The sequence below is a fragment of the Psittacula echo genome (assembly GCF_963264785.1).
Source record: "Psittacula echo genome assembly, chromosome: 4".
In the NCBI taxonomy this organism is placed as follows: Eukaryota; Metazoa; Chordata; class Aves; order Psittaciformes; family Psittacidae; genus Psittacula; species Psittacula echo.
Genome location: NC_137738.1, coordinates 120579771 through 120596174, shown reverse-complemented (window position 1 = coordinate 120596174; position 16404 = coordinate 120579771). Strand labels below are relative to the sequence as shown.

General features: G+C 42.3%; 1 protein-coding gene across 4 annotated transcripts in view; it reads right to left on the bottom strand.

Moving 5' to 3' along the window:
• Nucleotides 1-2216: 2216 nt before the first annotated feature.
• The window catches only part of CCDC88A (coiled-coil domain containing 88A), a gene marked incomplete at its 3' end in the record, with an annotated part of 78978 nt that continues 64790 nt past the window's right edge, over nt 2217-16404 (bottom strand). For 2 of the 4 annotated variants that reach the window (XM_080616321.1, XM_080616322.1), the window contains exons 26-32: nt 12701-12784; nt 11476-11679; nt 11100-11171; nt 10041-10121; nt 8359-8624; nt 6393-6882; nt 2217-2281 (exon numbers count right to left, since the gene is read on the bottom strand). In XM_080616321.1, coding sequence (XP_080472447.1) covers nt 2217-2281; nt 6393-6882; nt 8359-8624; nt 10041-10121; nt 11100-11171; nt 11476-11679; nt 12701-12784 — 1262 coding nt within the window. Of the gene's footprint in view, nt 2282-5865; nt 6883-8358; nt 8625-10040; nt 10122-11099; nt 11172-11475; nt 11680-12700; nt 12785-16404 lie in introns of those variants that run through there. The other 2 variants (XM_080616323.1, XM_080616320.1) reach the window with 2 other exon arrangements.

The window sequence follows — 16404 nt, the reverse complement described above, 5'->3', positions numbered from 1 at the left end:
CTAAAAAATGTTTAAACTCTCTGGGAAAACAATCCCAAACTGAACTGAGTATTCCTATTGTAAACCCAGAACATTCTGTGCAGATCTGCATCTTTTAGGATATTTTATCATCAAAGGGAGCTCAGAAGGAAGTTGCTCTAAGGAAGAAAACCAAGAGAATTTCCTTCTAAAGCTTCCCCAACTTTCCTCTTTTTACCCTTTTTAACAAAATCTCAGTAAAATGAAGTAAATGAGGTGCCAGGATGCTTTTGAATTTGCTGAACTGCATCTTTTCTCCAGCGAAAACAATTCCATTCCAACTGTCCTTGACAGCTCAAGTGCTAAACCCTGCAGACACATCAGCTTACCTTCACTTAGGTGAGTGGAGATAACTGGAGATGAAGTTACTCGCACGCCTGTCAGCGGATGGGATGTGAGGAGGTTACACAGTTAACCTGTTAGAACTGGAGCATGAGTGTGCTTATGGGGTTGTAGTAAAATACAACTACAGTAAACTCATTTTGGCTCTGCTTGTAAGTTCACATACACGTCCTGTGAGCTCTCCCCACGGGCTTTCAAGACAACAAATATATGCAACCACTGAATGTACCAATAACATTCATCGACTTTAATATAAATCAATAATGAACAAAATGTATCTTGCTAGTAAAAGATAACCTTAAGGGGAACCGATTGTAAAATGCAGGTGATATTATTTACATTTCTTTTTTTTGCCATCAAGAAACCTCCTAAAGCCACAACCAGCTCATGTCGAAGGACAAACAAGTGAAAAAAAGGAGTCAATACACACACATCGTAAGACAGTTTGATCCTGGCAATGCCACTTGTTGAAAACAGCCTTGTAGTAAAAGAAAAGGCATAGAAAAATCATACCCGACCATGTCCTGCCGGGAACATCTGAACACACACTCGCAGAGTAACGTGTGGGAATGTGAAGAACACAACTGACAAACGACCTCTGTACCACACGATCATCCCAGGGCTCGCACGTGTTCGTCACTGAGCTGTGTCAGGTTTGTAAACATGGTTTTTTTCCCTTGCAGAACGCAACAAAAATCAGCAGAAACGTTTTAAAGAGCAATTTCATGCAGATTACACTAACCCAGTAAGGCAGTGAAGTGCCAGTAAGCGGGGAGGGGTTTGGAGCTGTATTTACAGTCAATTCCAACAAAATAGTACAGCGGTTTAGATGTACAGAAGAGAAACTGCTTGTTAGGGGGGTTTTTGGCTAATTATTAGCAGAAGCTGAAGCAAATCAGTGGCTAATTTCATAAACAGAAGAGGAAAGAAGTATTTTTATTCCTTTTTTTGTTTCCCCTGGAGTAAATTCTTGAGACCTTAAAATCCTCGGTCCTTAGGGAGAGATGAGAACTGTCCTTTATTCAGTAGATCTTAACAGTGCAATGTGCAATAATTCCTAAGACCATCTACAAGTTTCCGGCAGCAGACTCCAGTAGAGCTCCTTGATTCAAGGAAGGAAGGAGGAAGGTAGGTAGGTTTTTATTTCTTGCCTGCTCTAGTCACGAAGAAGGTAAAAAAATTCCCTTAATTCTTATTACTGATTCCTACAGTCGCTGTCTTGTTACTTCAGATATAAAGGCTTCATACTGAGATACTGAAGGACACTTTTCTCTCTGCGTTCAGTTGAAAGGCGGAAAGAGAAAAGAACATAAGAAAAGCTTAAAAGTGGGGAAGTATAAAATACAGGAGTTAAGTCACTAACAGAACTAACAGCACTAACAGCATGCAGCAAAGGTGGTTTAATGGAGTCGAGAGGAGGACAGGATGCCAAAGACAAGCTTTGTACAAAGGCAGTCTCCTTGTGCTATGGAACACTTTTTGTTCTGTTAAACTGTCCTTTTAGATGTATCAGTCCCTTTCTAAGAACTGACTTCAACATTACTCCTTTCTTTAACTTTCTTCCTCAAGAAATATGAGCAACAAAAGTAAATGTCATTTTCCCAGGCAGAAGGCTGATGGGATGATACTCCCTTTCCTGCACAGGCAAAACAACTGCTGGAAACCATCCTGCTCTGGCCTAACCAGTAAGCGAGACAGAAGCCAGTTAAGCAAGCAGCATTTACAACTGGTTAATGCAATGTGCACTTGTTCTCATAGGTAATGCTGTTAGTTTGTTGTAAATGAAATTAATCTCATTTACGTTTTGGGCAGGAAACTCACCACTTGGCCCACAGCTCAGGTAGTGGGTAATAGAATTAGGAGCTTTGTTGCTCCCTAGACCTGCTTTTTGAATTTCTGCTTTCTGGGATAGCTTCCACATCTGCAGAGAAAAGCATTTCACGTTATTCATTGTGTTGATCAGGACATGAAAATAAACCCCTCATGCATTAAAATACATTCGACTCATTAGTAGAGCAAAAGGATACACTTCAACATCTTTTTTGTTTGTAGAGGAAAGGACAGAGGAGAGGGATGGAAGAAACTCACTGGAAGTGCCTGCTCAACCACACTTGTTACAATTCATCCTAGCAGTCGGAATAACCGGGTACTGTTCTCAAAGCCACACTCAGATACACTTCCCTTTCAGATACACTAACCCTAAATGCCTGTATGAAAAGGAAATGAACATAACCCAATGGAACCCAGGCTGACTGAACCCAGCAGAGCAAGGACTCGCCTCATCTGTGTTCATCAGTTCTGCAAAACACAGAATTAACTTTGCATGCAACAGCCTGAACGTGCAAAATGCGGGATCTCGATTTACTACTCACTGCAAGCAACGCATCGAGCAAACCTTAACAGCAAGCACATCACTGAGCCTGAACACAACCTAACCTCTTCTGGCCAGCAGCCACCTATTTAGTGCTTGTAATTACCATGCAAAGCCCTAACTCTTCAGTTTTAAAGGCAGCAGAGACCAAGGGCACGGTGCAAGGGCACCATCTGCAGGGCTGAGTGGCAGCAGTTTGGTCTGAAAGGAACCTCACAGCTTCTTCCGCTGTTTGAGCACAGATCACAACAGACATCCATGATGTTATTGTTAAAGAATGAAAAGGGGAGGAAAAATAACCCTTCCTTACATGAAAACATTTGCTTTCTCTCATATATAATAAAGAAATGTTGACAATTTGTCATTCAGAGACACTAAAAGCTCTAGCAGCATGTGCCTGCTGCTGTGCTGAACTCTGCAGAGCAAGCCCAGGAGCACAGAAAGCTGGTACCCTCAGAACTGAATGCAGTTCATTAGAAGGTTATAAACCACACAAAATGGCACCTTGACCTGGACAAGGTGAGTCTAGAACTGTTGTAGAGGGTATGAGGCACTCATGTTCCAAGGCACTGACAGTTATTCTGAAGCCCTTTGGGTTTAAGAGAGCAGCTGTTTTAATGCTGCCCCCCCAGTGAGGTAACGTAAAACACAGGCTAAAAGGCATTAAAAGGCATAGATACCCACTCCCAGGTTTGGTTTGTTTGAAAAGCTCTGTGCTAGGAAGAGAAATGAGATGGTTGAAACTGCAGTGCTGCATGGGCAGGGGCTGGAAACAGCATATCCAGTGCCTGGACAGCAGCTTTACCTTCACTCTACTGGGGTGACCTCTACAACTTCTCTTTAGACCTTAGGGTTGCTCCTGACTATAGTCAGGGTTCAGTGCTGGAGGGTTTGCAATGTATCTGGGGACAATACTGGTGGGGTTTGTAGCTGAGACAGCCCAAGGACCTAAGCATGACAAGGCTGGCAAACGAGGCAGTATCATGCACTAAAGCTTATCCAATGTCTCAGACAACAGCAGCTGATCTAAGGAGAAGATACTACCGTGAGCTACAAACCTTGTTCTTATCCTAACAAGCAGCCTCGCTGCAAGACACAGGCTTGCAATCAGTTAAGCAGATGATACAGATACTGGCAGCACAGTGTGAGTTTATAATAAGTACTCTGAGAGCTCTGTAATGCCTTAAATAACCCGCAAAATGTGCTATGCTCACATCGCTTCAGCACTGTTCACCTCAGAGCTAATTCTAACACAGAGAGATTAACAGAAACAAAGTCGAGTGACAGGGCCAGAGAGCAGCACACACTGATCCTGCTGCCTGTGAAATGCAGATGGTATTTCAGAGTTGGGGTTTTTAACAGAGAGACAATTCTAGAGGGAGCTCAGCAGTAACTGACAGCTCGCTGTGAGCAACACTTATCAGCCCAGTATCAAGGGATGCCTGCAGCCATGGGGAAGGATGGCTGCTTCACGTTGAGGAACAGTCATTTTATCCTGCACAAAATGTCTCTGAAGCATCCAAACTTCTGCCCCTGTTCCTTTTCCCTACCTTAGAATGGAGCTGGAGCTCTGGGAAGGGCTATCTCTGTGTTCTATTAACAACTCCCATGTTTGAAATGGCCATTTTCTAGACTAAGATATGGGATGTGTCTGCTGCTTTCCCTTAAAGAGCAGCAGATTTGCTGTCTCTCCCTAGTGAAACGCTCAGGAATTAAAGCTCCAGCAGCACCATGAGTGCCACAGAACCGCTGGCAAAAGAGATTCAAATGTAAAACTCAGAATATGGCATTCATTATTTCCAGTATCCAGGAGATTTGAAGTTATTTCTTCTCTAGATATATTGTCATTCAGGTCTTTATAGCATATGTAATGTTGGCCTACCATAGCTGTTGGTAACTACGGCCTCTAGCAAAAATGTGCTCATCTGAAACCTCATTAATTAAAGTATGATACAATTTTAAACTGTTATATATAACATAATATACAGTTACATATTCACCATTGAGAGGCTTCAAGCCATTGCAGACACAGGGGCACATGAAGCAATTCGTTTTCAGCATTTCTCTGTATTGGTCATTTGGGATTTAACGAGTTACTCGCTTCACCATCCCTATAGTAACTTTACAAGCAATGTCTTGGTGATTGTGTCTTTTATTTAGCTGTGTTAACGTAACAGCTATCCCTGTCACACATCTTCTTTTCTATTGTATTAGTGTTACTTCTATTCAGAAGAAAAAATGAGCTTCCACCATGATCAATACAGGTTTTTATTACCACACATCACAAGGGGTCTCCTATCACTCCGTTATTTGACTCCTAATAACCCATACACTTCACCACATTTGTACACCAGGCGTGGAGAGACAAAGCATACAAAAGGGAGGAGGTGGAAAGGGTCATTTCTTCATTACAAGTGCTGTGTATCATGTGAGTATTTATCACCTCCTCCTAAGATTTATTAGGATTATGAATGGTCTTTGCATTTATTAATGTTCAGGGAATTGAATAACTATGAACAGTAATTCACGTTTATTGCGCAAGCTGGAGGCATTGAATTACGGGGCTGTAACTTGTTCCTTGTGCGAAGTGCGTTTACACCAGGCCATGGCATCAATGAAAAGGGTAAGACGCTGGAATCTCTCTAACCACTTCTTTCCATTAGTATCTCATTTAAGCAAGAGGAGGGGGGAGTGTTTTTACTCCAAATACATCCTCAGTGTGTTACTGTTACAGCTGAAAAGCCCTGGTTTTGTACTGGAACTGCTCTTGGTGCCGTTTGTGGCAGTGCAGCATGCGACTGGTTTGACATGCATTCAGTAACATACACGGAGAAACCAAAGTATCTGTGATGCGTGACAAATAAAACCATAGCTTGCATTATAAAGACTTTTCAAGGCATGCAAAATACATACAGTGCAATTAATGGTTCATGCAGGCTTTGGTGAGGTTACAGTTACACATTCAGACATGCTGGAGTACACAACTGAGCTCTAGAAACAGCCACCCGCAGATCTAACATGGGATTGTTCTGTCATTGGAGTGAAATCTCTGAAGTCCAGTGGACACTGAGCAGAACACCTATGTGTTGTGTGACACTATATATATATATATAATTAATAATACAACTTCCTTGTCATACGCAGCCATACTCATACCACACAGTTTTGTTATCCTCAGAAACCAGCAGTGGGGATTCAGCCTCACTGGTGTTCACACACGGGGCAGGAACAAGTTCACTACTCAGAGCTGACCGTGGGTCACTACGAGCAGGCTCCTGGGGAGCAGGAAGCTGCTCTGGATTCTTTGGCACTGATCTAAATGCTGACAGATTTGCCTGCTCAGTTGGTTTGGATGTAGGTCTGTGAGGCAACCCACTTATATTACTAACTAATTCAGTGTTAAGGGATAAAAATGGCTGAGCCACAGTGAGCGACCCTGTGCTGTCGTTACCAGAGGATTTATCATTAAACACACTTGAGCTCAGCAAAGTTCTCTCCCGAAAATTTGACCTTTCCATCCTGGAAGTTTTAGGCACATCAGAGTGACATCCTACAGTACGGGGTTTAACTGCAGTAGCTGCATCGCTCTGTGGAACACAATCTACTCTGTAAGCCACACAGTGAACAAAAGGAGAGGGTAACTGGTGTGCTGAGTACTCACTAGAAGCCGATGGAATGCTCCTGTCAGCGGTGGCTGGCGCTGGATCCACTGATACAGGCTGCCTACTGTCCTTAGACAAGAAGTCATGAATGCTTGTCCTTCGGGTGGTTCCTTCTGCCGTGGAGATGACGCTGCTGGCACGAGGTAAGGTGGCGTAGGGATTGCAATCGCGGGATTGGCGCTGGGAAACGCTCCCCTGGAGCTTTTCCTTAACGGATTTGGCCTTCCCTTGGGTGCCTCCTGTCAGCTTCGCTGGAGAGCTAGTGACAGTGGGATCGTCGCTCTTCCGAAGGCTGGGCCTCACCAGCTGCTCTGGCTTCAGGGACCGTCCATCTGAGAAGTCAATGGTGGCTTTGACACTCAGTGATCTCACGATGCCACAACCGGCTGACGGCTGCTTCCTCAGCTTCTCCTTCCCTGCCAGCTCCGAGGACTCGGATAAGCTCCTCATCACTTCATCTAACAGATTCTCTTCGCTTGCTGATTTCATCTGTCACAAAGGTGAAACAGGAATTTATACACTGGAATTCTCACCTTTGTGGACATAAATGGAGAACAATTCCTGAACGTACTTCAATGACTCAGATCTAAAAGTAGCATTCAATGTTTATGGTACATACCACTGAGTCTTCTGTACAGCTTACAAGTACTTTGGAAACCAGACAGCACAACTAATCTGGAGGTAGCTTCTCTATCACTGATTAACTCAGCAAATCATATGCTCAAAACTCCAAGTTCACCTTCTCACTCACTTGCCCTGTGCCATCACGCACTCATACTTCCTGAACCATTTCATGTGGACTCTTACTGTAACTGACACTGATCATCCAGAGCCGAAAGCTCAATTTCCTTCATCACTCAAATAACAAAGACAAAAACCTCACACAGCAACACAAAGTACAGAACTTTGGGGTGCCTGCAGTGCCTCCATCGGGACCAGAGAGCTCCCCATTTTTTCTTGAAAGAGTCAATTTGGGAAGAATTAAGCTAAAAGCATTAAGGAGATACTCTGGCAGAAGACTGGAAAGAGACCTCCTGAATCCCCTTGCACCCTGAATGATTTTGTGATGCTGTGAACGGGTCTGTGCTACATGAGTAGCAGTGGATGGATGACTCAGGTGGTTTCTGGTGCTTCTATTGCCAGAAAAGTATTGTCTAATGCTCAAAACCCAAAATCCTTGTCAGGGACTCCATAGGTGAGAGGTCACTGGAAGGATCTAGCAAAAAAATCCAGGAACTCAGTTCCAGATTCAAGTCTGGAACCTCTGACTTCCCCAATCAGTACAGATGTGAATGTGTGTTCTTCATTTTCAACTGTGGCATTAAAACCAGATGGCTTCTGGTTCTCTCTCAGGGCAGGGCCTAGTCACAGTAATGGGCTTGCTCTATCCTACAGCTCTTCTGGCTTTTGGACATCTCTACTGGTCAGGAACTAGTGAAGAAGCAATTGGAATACTAAGGGACAAGGTGATTTCGGGCTTCTAACAAACTGTCACCAATTGAAAGAAACATTCTCTTTGCCTTATTCCTCTCAGATCTCAGTATGTTCCAAGCTGTTCATTTTTTTGCCCAGTTAAAAGATGAGTCTGAAGCAGACAAGAGCCTCTCCTCAGGGAACAAAGTAAAGCATCATCCTCTTACTGAGGACAAGAGCTGAATGGGAACTAAACCTACCCTGAGTTTGTGGCCTTCACCTGAGCTCTGGTGCGTGTGCCAGGTCTCAGTTTTGTGCAATGGAGATGGATTTTCCTACCTAATTCAGTAACCCGGAAAGAGTTAAGCTGCAAAATCCCAACTGATTTTGTGTGTAATACAGTGAGTGCAGTTTATCAGGATACCGTCCACACCACTCCTTAATGTAGATGCAATCAGTAACTCCACACAGTTTTACAGCCATTCTGCTACTCTGAGTCTTCTATCGACTCTTCTCATGGGATAACGTAGTTAAAGCATCCATTAAACTAACCTCACTGGAGGTACTCTTGTTGCTCTCTTCCAGAAACTGCTGCAGGGTCACGACTTCACTTCCAGGGGAACCCGTTCTGATGTGTCTGCCGCGAGCATCCAGCGTCTCGGGTGTTCTCTGCTGCAGCACAGGACTAGACCTCGTGTGACCCCTCAAGTACTGAATGGGGCTGCTGCTGCTGCTGGACCATGCCTCGTGCTCGTGCAGCAGGCTGAACTCCCCGCTGCTGTGGCTCTGGGGCCTGCTCTGATTGTGAATTGCACCTGCTTTGAGGCAAATGGCATTCAGTGATTCCATAGGAATATATGGGAGCTGCTGAACAGTACAAACCATGCTCACATCTGAAACAGTATCAGATTCAATTATCAAAGCCCACTTAAAATACTAAATCCAGTTTAAAAGATTAAAGCCAGTTGTCCTTTCTTACTCAAACCAAGCAGATTAACACAACTGCACTCCCCTGACTTACCTCTTCGAGCTCTTTAAACATCATGGGGGTTTCTGAATACAACCCCTACCTCTCACTTATAATCTGGGCCTCCACCTACGTAACATCATATTCCAAGGGGCTAAAGAGGAGTCTCCATTCTTATTCAGCATCACTGTGAGGCACATGCTCTACTATACCAGTAATGAGGTTTACATTAAATGAAATACAAAGCATGGAATGGAAAGAAAATGTTTTCTTAAACACAGCTCTTCAATGAGGACAATTGAGGAATGCTGCTTCTGCCACAGCTTCTGCTCTTACTTCTAGTTTATGACAACTGCGGCCTAAAGGAAGCACACGGCATTCAATGTAAAATGAACTCCACAGCACCAATTCTTTTTATTGCTCAGTAATTGTGCATTGCTTGAAAAATACTGATGAATAATCAAGTATTTCCTATGCCGTGTTATTCCCAAGGAATTAACTTTGAAGAACAAGATTTCCAATGCTGCACAGAAACCGGGGTGAGGAGAACCCCACAGAATCATGGAACAGACACAAATTAAACTAATAAACCCAGGAAACTAATGAAACTAACCCAAATCTCAAGCTGGCATTCACCTCTGAGCTTCCAATCTGATACTGTTTAATAAATGCAAGCCACTAGTATTAAACGAAGACTTGAGTTGGCAGCATTCTAGTCTAGTATGTCCAATGGTCTCCAGCTAGAGATTATTATTCCCATTATAACCAATGTCTCAGGACTTGTGATCTATGAAATTTATAAATCCAGGGATGTTATCCATCCTTTAGAAACAAATACAGGTGACTACAGGCTGGTATTTCAGCTGCCATTTTGCCCAGTTTGTGTGTTACACACAGAGCTTTACAACAGTAGGATGCTACGAGAGAAAAAAAACATAATGGAGCAATTCCTTGCTTCCAAATGAGCCATTTTAAGGCAATTTGGGGGAGTTCTTATTTTGTAACCTTCTTCCTTGGGGTAGGTTTGGTTTACAATGGTTTGTAACTTATGCACTAACATCCCCCCTTTAATATTTATGAAAACATAAGTTATATTAAGTATCCTTTCCTAAATTGAGGAATAAAGGCTATAAAACACCTAAACAAAATCAGTCTGTGGTGTTTAGTGGGAATTCTTTAATTTTTTACTTATTTTAACCTATAACAGATGATCTTACAGAGAAAACAATGGACACGAAGCACGTATATGAATTCACCTACAGCATACCTTTGACTTCATGGAGTGAAGCATTGTTATTGCTATTGCTAGTGGATGTTCTGCCACTATCAAGGCTGGCTGGTCTGGAAGCTAAATGGGAAATGAGGAGACACGATGAGGAACCAGGTTTTAGCGGGTGGCACGGCACCTCCACATTCTGCTCACAGAATGCTCAGAGGCAGGATCATGCACTACGGCACAGGCTGAGCATGCCCATTGCCAACAAAGTGGTTTCTTACACATCAGAAAGCGAAGGGATTTCCAGGCAGCCCAAGAGGACACTTTAGGAAAGGGCACTACAGGAATAGTAAAGGTACAAGGGAGAGGAAAAGAGAAATAGAGAAACAGAGTGTATGTTTAGAGTTGAACCAGGCTGGTTAGTGGGAAACCAGGGTCTGGAGGTGAAGGGCGTGCAGCAAGCAGCTGGTGAGCAGGTCACTTACAACAGATTTGACAAGGAACCTTGCACAGAGTTGAAATGCCACCAACAGGAGGAGCAAGAGCATCTGCACAGATAGCGGGCTGCACTCCTATGCAACACAAGGAAACGCGCTGTTACTGTCCCCAGAAAGGTCTGTGCTCCTGCTCATTTTAAGTATTAAAGTTTCACTTCTACATAATCTATCACAGCTTTCACTTCAAGCGTGGCTTGAAGGAAATGATTGCATGAGATACATGGCAAATTTAGGTTTCACTGAAGAATAAAGAATAGAATAATCAGGCCACATTTGGATTTGGGTTTAAAACGGCTTTTAGGATGGAAATTATAACTTCTTTTCTTTTACTATTAACTCTGAATGAATTCTTAAAGGGAAAATGTTTTGATCCTGTTCAGATGCACTTCATAGATACTTTCTACTAGATAGAATATCTACTAGAGATATAGAATATCTGATGTAGTAGTTAAGAAAGAAAAGAACAATCTGAAGAAATGAGACTATGTATTCAAGAGAGGCAAATCACAGAAAGCATGCTCATTCCTAACCATGCCATTCACTCTTCCTTGCAAAGTTGGTTAACATTCACATAACGTATCCTTAATTCAGTTAGTTAAAGTTCACCTCTTACCATGAACTCTCGATCCTGTACTAGAATCATCACTAATACCTTGTGGACTTACATCTTCATAGGATGTGGTATCTATATACAGAGACATAAAAGAAGATGTAAAATGAAATGAAATGAAAAGATTATTGAAATATGTAAAATATACTGAGGTATTTTTCAAACCAATCCAGTTCTACTTAGGTAACACACTGTAGGAAAACCCCACCAACACTTTATATAACTACAGTTATTAAACCTATGCCACAGCTTAGCACTGCAACTCAATTTACTGAAGTTGCTTTCTGTGGAATAACTTAAAATAGAAGTACACCCAGTATTTACACGAAATTGCTGTTACACACAGTCACGTCACGGTGCAAAAAGCTTCTACCTATACCTTTATTATTTAGCAACTGCTTGGATCTGAAGCCTGCAGAAGAGTTGACAGCTGCAAAGTTGATAGCTGTAGTAGAGAAGGCCATAGCTCCCAACTCCTTCCTCCTTTTACCCGCAGATATATCATCAGGACCCTCCAGATGCTCAGAACTACCTGTCCATTGTCCTCCTGCTAGGACCATGGACTGCACCAGGTCATTCATGGCTGGGATGCAAATGAAAGCAAATGATCAGCGTGGTCAATGTATTCTTCTGGTCTTATTTTGTACTGCAAAACGTTGGACAGTTTTCTAAGCATTAAAGCATATTGAATACTGGAAGATACAAGCACAAGATCATCCGTGTTATGACATGCAATCAGCTCAATGAGTGAGGAGTGGTGTAAGTCAAGTGACTCCTTTCAGCTCAGTATGGGTCTTAAAACTGCTTTTATTACGTATAATTGCCATGCTTGCGCTGCAGTATGCGTGTTAGAAGCTTTGATTCACTGTTTGCAATGAGAAAATGGAATGGAGAAGGATAAAATGGGCAAAGGTGTAATACAACATGATGTCAACAATGATACGGGATCCTTGTACAGTGCAGGTTACTGCAGGGATACTGGATTTCACATTAACAACAAATAAAAGGGTCTGGAAAAGATGACATCTGATGATATTCCCCTTCACTGCACTATAACTAGAGAAAATTGTCCACCCCTCATCGGAAAACCAAATAAATCAACTCAATACAAACACTTTGGCAACAACAATTGATGGATACTTGAAGAGTGACAGACCACCATAGAGCCTCACACTATCTTCTACCCTTCCTTTAAACAAAAGATTACAGTGATTTCTTAACAAAAGGCTTATGAAATGTGTGATTTGCAACTATTTAGTTTAACACAGTGCACTGTCAATTTATATACACATAGAGACATGTGTATATAGACAACTATGTATACAAATATATGCAGTCACAATGCACTGAATATATATATGTATGTATGTGCATGTGTGGGTATAGTATTGGGGGGGGGGGGTGTGTGTGTGCACATATATAAAGTATTCAGTGCCAAGGTTTAAAAAAAAGGGAAAAGCTCCAGCTCCTTGTATTGTAGCAGGACTTGCACATTGCAAAATAGGAGGTAAAATACAGCGCAGTCCAGGGAGAGGTTAGTGAAAAATTAGTAACGGAAGCCAGTGTAGCCATTGAGAAGAAGCTGAACTGTCAGAAAGTCTTACACATGGAGCGACGGTAGAAGGCCTTCATTTTGTCTTTTTCCTTCGGTCTGTTCCTCAAAAAGGGCAGTCTTTTCAGTGCAACCACTTTAATGTCATAGCATGAGGAAAAACGGAAACAGGGAAATGAAAGAAAAAAGGGGAGAAGAACAGATGGAAGTTAAATGTTGAAACTAAGGACAGAAATGAATGTCTGAGTTTAAGCTATGCTACACGCTATCGTTCTCATGCTTCTGTGTGACAATGACACATGAAAGCTGCACTAGGAAAACCTTAACAACCTCAGAAATGCACTGAAAATAATGGTGAAGATGTAACACAGTTTGAAAGTTAAGTGCCAAGCTCTTGGAAAATATAAAGATAACTCTACAGACTATTATAGAAATTAAGGATTATATAGCTTTTACTGTGAAAAATAACATTTCTTGAACATAAAGAAAATGTGAAGCCAAAAAAGCTTAAAATGAAAGCAACTAAGTACAAATTCTGCTTTAAAATCTGCTCACATCATTATTGTTTGAGATTAAGCACTCCTGTAATGCCTTGCCCTGCATTTCTAATAGGACCCAATCTATTATCAGGCTTCATTGGCTACATTGTGTGCTAACTGATGACTTTGGTTATCTACTGTGTTGTTGGAAAATGACATGGCCCTGATGTTCAATCTACTGCTTATTTGCAGTGATTGTAGTATTTTAATGAAATATTCCACTTCAAATCTGTAACAGGGAAAGGAAAGTCAAGGTTTATGGGCTGCAATGGGACTGACCAAATCTTTTAGCTGAAATACGAGATTTAGAAAAAAATAGAGGAATTAAATCCAAATGTGAGTGTTGCTGTAACATTTTGGGAGGACTAAGAGAAAGCTGAGATCTATTCAATATATATAAAATATCAGAAAAGAGAGTTAAAATCACAAATAGTATTGTAAGATAGAGGAGGGGGAATCCCAAGTGAATCCAGTCCTTAGATTCAGCTCTTCTGCACTAGTAACACTTGCCTTTTCAATCCCCAGATAGAGGTGTCAGCCAGCTGCCAAGCACACAGGAGCCACATGCAAATGACTGGCATGGAAAGATCCATAAAGAAATCCATCATGGAATTACCCACCAGCATCCTTTACACAGGTCTGAAAGCCCAGTCTATCAGCCCAAGACCTGTTCATTTCATCTCCCTCAAGTCACTCTTGGGACACACACTTTGTCATTTACACTGGGTTTCTGCATTACCAGCAGCTTGTTATAGCAGTTAGTTTTTAGAGCATTATATATACATAAGTGTTTGTAAGTGCACATGAACTACCCTGAAAGAGGACATCTCCCTCTCCATCTATACTGGAGAGGGATCTATAGTTTCAATCTCCATATTATTCTGCACTTTTATTCTGCACTATTATTCTCCATATTATTCTGCACTTAGTGAATTGTCCAATACAGAAGTACACAGTATTTGGGTATACATAATCTACACAAATATATTTTATCATGTACATATACTTGTATGTACCTCAAAATAAGCAGTTATTTTGGTTTGGTTTTATCAGATCAATAAAGCCTTCCTCCTCTTGTAGACCCTGAGGAAATAAGCCAAAACCGACATAAAAATGGATGCTGCCTGGCTCATAAACAGCAGAGTCACTGCTGAACCTCCCACTTAGGAGATGTGTTGTGTATCTAATAGTATATAGAACCCTGCCAAAGGAGCATGAGGCACAGCATCAGACTTAGTCTTCTAACAGGTAAATAATCAGGTTTAGCATTAATCCCATCAAACCAAAGAGGCAATCCTGCTCTACTTTTTGCCATCATGGTGAAACATGATTCTTTGTGCCTTCTATAATCCTTTGTAGACAACCCCCCCATCACTCTGTAATACTTTATAGATATCTGATCCCTCTTCATTAGAAACGACCACCCAAATCTTATTAAAAAGCACACAGGATGCCTAAGAATCGCTGAAGTCACCTGTGATTCTTGTTCATTAACACAGAAACCTCCCAGAGGACTGATTTATGGCTCTGAGCAACAGCACCAAAGCGAAAACTCCACTGCAACTATCGATGTCCTGGAAATCATCTATCAAAGCCTGCCCCTTGTCAAAATGCAACCCCCTGCAGTGAAGCAGTTACCTAAGGGAATTCTGCATAGAATACAACTAAAGAAACATCCTGCACAAAAACACTGGAATGACCAAGCTACAACAGGAACAAACAGGCATCACAGTCTAGCTTAGGCAGCTTGAGCTCTTCTCACCTTTATTCCACCAGGCTTTAAAGCCACAATGGCAGAAAGACTGTGTCTGTCATAGTCAGCAGCTACTCAAAACCCTCTGGTTCATCAGCTTTTCTTTCTCTTTTCAGTATTCTATGAACATGTTCTTGCTTCCTGAGCTGAGAATGAATGATGAGTACTGCAGAATTTCTCCACTGATCAGGAAACCTCCTGTTTTGTGATCTTCCTACTGTTTGCCAGAAATACTCTGGGGAATTCTGCATGGACAGTATTAAAATCCTCCAATCATTTTGTTCATGCCATAAGAAAACGCCAGGCAGACATCTTCTGAATGCTTTGGTAGTAGAAAATGGAGCCCAATATACTACTTCTACTTCCACTATGACACGATGTGTCCTCCCCTCCTTCCCAGAGCACCTCAAGACCCAAAAGGACTTCAAGCACTCTGAGACCACAGGTGCTGTTGTCTCTGCAGAACAGGGTAACCTGACTGTTGCTCCAAGATCACCTGTCTCTGTAAGATGAGCGTTTCAAGGTCTGTTGAAAACATCTGCATCAGAAAGTGAACTGTAGCAGGAAAGCAGCCTCCATCACCAGCTTCCAAAGCAGAAAATCCACAGATCTCACACAGAGAACCTATCAGCAGTGCTAGTAGCAGGATAGTTCAGTCTGGAGTCAGTAACTCCTCCTGCTTTCTGTGACAGGGGATACAAGGTAGGAAACCTAAACACCTCAGAGAACACATCAGCTACTCTGTCCTCTGGCTTTGGAGAATACCATGATGTGTGCCAGTGACTGCCATATGGGGAATGTTAGCTGCCTTCCCTTGCTTTCCAGGGGACACTTCCTTTGGAACCATCTCCATTCCCAGACACAGGAGATGAGGGTGCAACAGAACCTGTTTCTTCCCATACCCAAAACTGCCTTCAACCAGTGTGGAGCTACAACACCTGAGCACATGCGTGGACAGGCAGCAACTTGGAGGTTTTCTCTTTCTTGTGGCTTCTTTCAGTGGAAGCTGCTACTGCCAAGCCACTTCTTACAGAAAAGAAAGCAACAGTGTCCTGGTATTTGGGATTTACAGTTGTTCTTAAAGCAGGAGAAACAGACTGCAAAATGTGCACTGTTACTGGTACTTCACACCAAGATACTCTCCTGCTTTGTGAGATGCAAACTGTCAGCACTGAACTGGCACATCAGTCCTCCAAATTGTATCAAAAACTGTGGTTTCCATGGCGATGTGTAATGGAGGAAGGTTAGGACCGGGGATAAGATCATCCCTTCCAGTGTGTGTGGATAAACACACTGGGATGAAGGGGAACATGAACAAAGTCCATGGAGCAGAAATTAATGAGGTCTGAACAACTTCAAACCTCTTTGAGGATCAGCCATGGTGACTTCAACCGTGGCTCCACGAGGAGGTAACTGCACACTACAAGGTCCCAAGTATCATGCAGAGAAAACTGTCACACACAA